A 2,269-nucleotide genomic window follows, 5' to 3' on the forward strand; every position below is an offset into this window, starting at 1 on the left:
AGCAGGAGCAGGAGCAGGAGCAGGAGCAGGAGCAGGAGGAGCAGGAGGAGCAGGAGGAGGAGGAGGAGGAGGAGCAGGAGCAGGAGCAGGAGGAGCAGGAGCAGGAGCTGGAGCAGGAGCAGGAGCAAGAATCAAGAAGAACAGGAGGAGCAGGAGGAACGAGGCGTGCAAAGGTTTCTCACCGCAAGTGTACAGGCGGGCGCAGAGACTGTCGATGTGTACAAGCAAGCCGTCGCCTACTGGTGGGAGGGGAGGAGAGGGGAGGGGAGGGAGGGAGTAACTGAGGAGGAGCAGGAGGGAGCGACTGCAGGAGGAAGGAGTCCTGTGCGGCTCGAGCTACTTCCTCCGCTCTCCTCTCGTCGCTGCCCTCTACCACGCTGCCGGTGCGGCTAGGGGCAGCCGGCTGATGGAAGTCAAGGATGAAACTGACCTCGACTGGCGGACGGGATACAGCACCGTCACCTCCTCCTTCTCCTTCGATCAGGTGGGTCAGATTCCCGTCCCCCTCCCCCTCCTTATTTCCTTCGCGCCTCGTCCTCGTCCTCGTCCTCGTCCTCGTCCTTTCTCCTCCCCTATTCGCTGCACTCAGATGGCAGCACAGACGTGGTTCGGAGGACTCGGAGCAGCCGCGTCAGTGATGGGGACCAAGGGAGTTGTCGACGAACTTGTGCAGGCAAGTAGCTGAGGAGGAGGAGTTGAGGGAAGGGGAGAGGGGGAGGAGGGGAGGGGGGGGGGAGGGGAGGAGGAGGGAAGGAGGAAGGAGGGGAGGGGGAGGAGAGGGAGGAGCGGAGGAGGGGTCAAGACTCACCTGATGTGCAGGAGCTGGGAGGTCAGGTGGGAGTGAGCATGGAGGAGAAGTACCGGCACTGGTACTGGCTTCCTTATGCTGAGGATGGACAGAGCGGGGCGGGGAGAGCTAGCTAGGTCAATCGGTGTTGAAAAGTTAGTCAACTTAGTTAACCGGGCCCGGGCCGGGGCTCGCGGGGCCGAATGTGAATGAACTAGCCTCCGCTCGAACGCCTAACTGAGCCCCCGTACCGTAGCCTTGCCCGCCGGGCCATCATCCCCCCCGCCGGGCGGGCAGCCGGGTGAACCATACTATGATAGGCCGGCATGGTCCGATCGGGCCGAATGATCCCGGCGAGGGCCTCGCCCGGCCGTGGCGTCCGATAGTGACCGAGTCTTGATCCGAGGACTCGGGAGGGCCTGAAACATACTAGTACTGAGAGTCAACTTGAACTTGTTCTCAAAGTTTGATGGGAAACCATGATGGGCTAAACTTGCAAAGTTCAAAACTTTCAAACTTAGTTGTTCGTGAAGTTTGGAAGCCTTTAGATGTGGCTATGGCGAGCGAGAGAGGAGAAGAGCTGAGGAGGGGAAGGGAGGAGGAGGGGAGGGGAGGAGGAGGGGAGGAGAGAGGGAGAGAGGAGGGGAGGAGAGAGGAGAGAGGGAGAGGAGGAGAGGAGAGGAGAGGAGAGGAGAGGAGAGGAAGAGAGGGAGGGAGGGAGGGAGGGAGGGAGGGAGGAGGGAGGGAGGGAGGAGAGCGAGGAGGAGAGGAGAGGAGGAGAGTGTAACAGAGTAGTGGAGGAGAGGCGCTGAAATGAACGAGGAGGAAGATTTTAAGGAGGAATTTATCAAGGCAGGAAGCAAAGAGAAGAGGTCAAATTTATGATCTGACAGCATTCGCTTGTGTAGATGGCGGTCATCCGAGTAGTTCTCGTCCTCTCTTCCGTCGCTCTGTGCTCGGGCTTCTCGATCACTGCAAGGTTGTGAGGACGGGAGCGCATCGCCGACCGACCTGACCGCAACATTTTCTAGCCCCTTCCTCACCAATGCTAGATCTAGTCGTGCGATCTCACTCCGTCCTTCCTCTTCCTCCTCCCTGAAGGTAGCTTCTCTTCATATCACCCCCTCTCCAGGTTCCCTTTCCTCACCTCCTCCTGGTCAGATGGGAATCTTCGATCAGATCGGCAAAGCTCTGGCCGAGTCGTTCGCCAACGACGAGAGCCTGGGGAAACAGAGCAACCCTGGTTTCAGGGTGAGTTCCTTTCCTTCCTCCTTCTTACCTCCTGGTGCTGGTCCTGGTCCTGGTCCTGGTGCTGGTGCTGGTCCTCGCCCTCGCCCTCGCCCTCGTCCTTGTCCGATCTCCATCTTGTTCTTGTTCGCTTTCCCCGTCCCTCTTCTCCCGTCCTTGCTCGCCTCTGACGCTCTGCCGTAGGATGGATATGAAGGCCCTAAGCCGGTGTCGGTTCGCTTCACGCCTGGAGGG

General features: G+C 59.8%; 1 protein-coding gene across 1 annotated transcript in view; it reads right to left on the reverse strand.

Annotated features, from left to right (window-relative positions):
- Window positions 1–1,962: 1,962 nt before the first annotated feature.
- Window positions 1,963–2,269, reverse strand: part of GUITHDRAFT_116293 (hypothetical protein) — a gene marked incomplete at both ends in the record, with an annotated part of 2,667 nt that continues 2,360 nt past the window's right edge. The window contains one exon of the mRNA XM_005824406.1: window positions 1,963–2,261. Within this exon, the coding sequence (XP_005824463.1) occupies window positions 1,963–2,261 (299 nt within the window). The remainder of the gene's footprint in view (window positions 2,262–2,269) is intronic.

The sequence above is a fragment of the Guillardia theta genome (genome assembly GCF_000315625.1).
Source record: "Guillardia theta CCMP2712 unplaced genomic scaffold GUITHscaffold_94, whole genome shotgun sequence".
Classification (NCBI taxonomy): domain Eukaryota; class Cryptophyceae; order Pyrenomonadales; family Geminigeraceae; genus Guillardia; species Guillardia theta.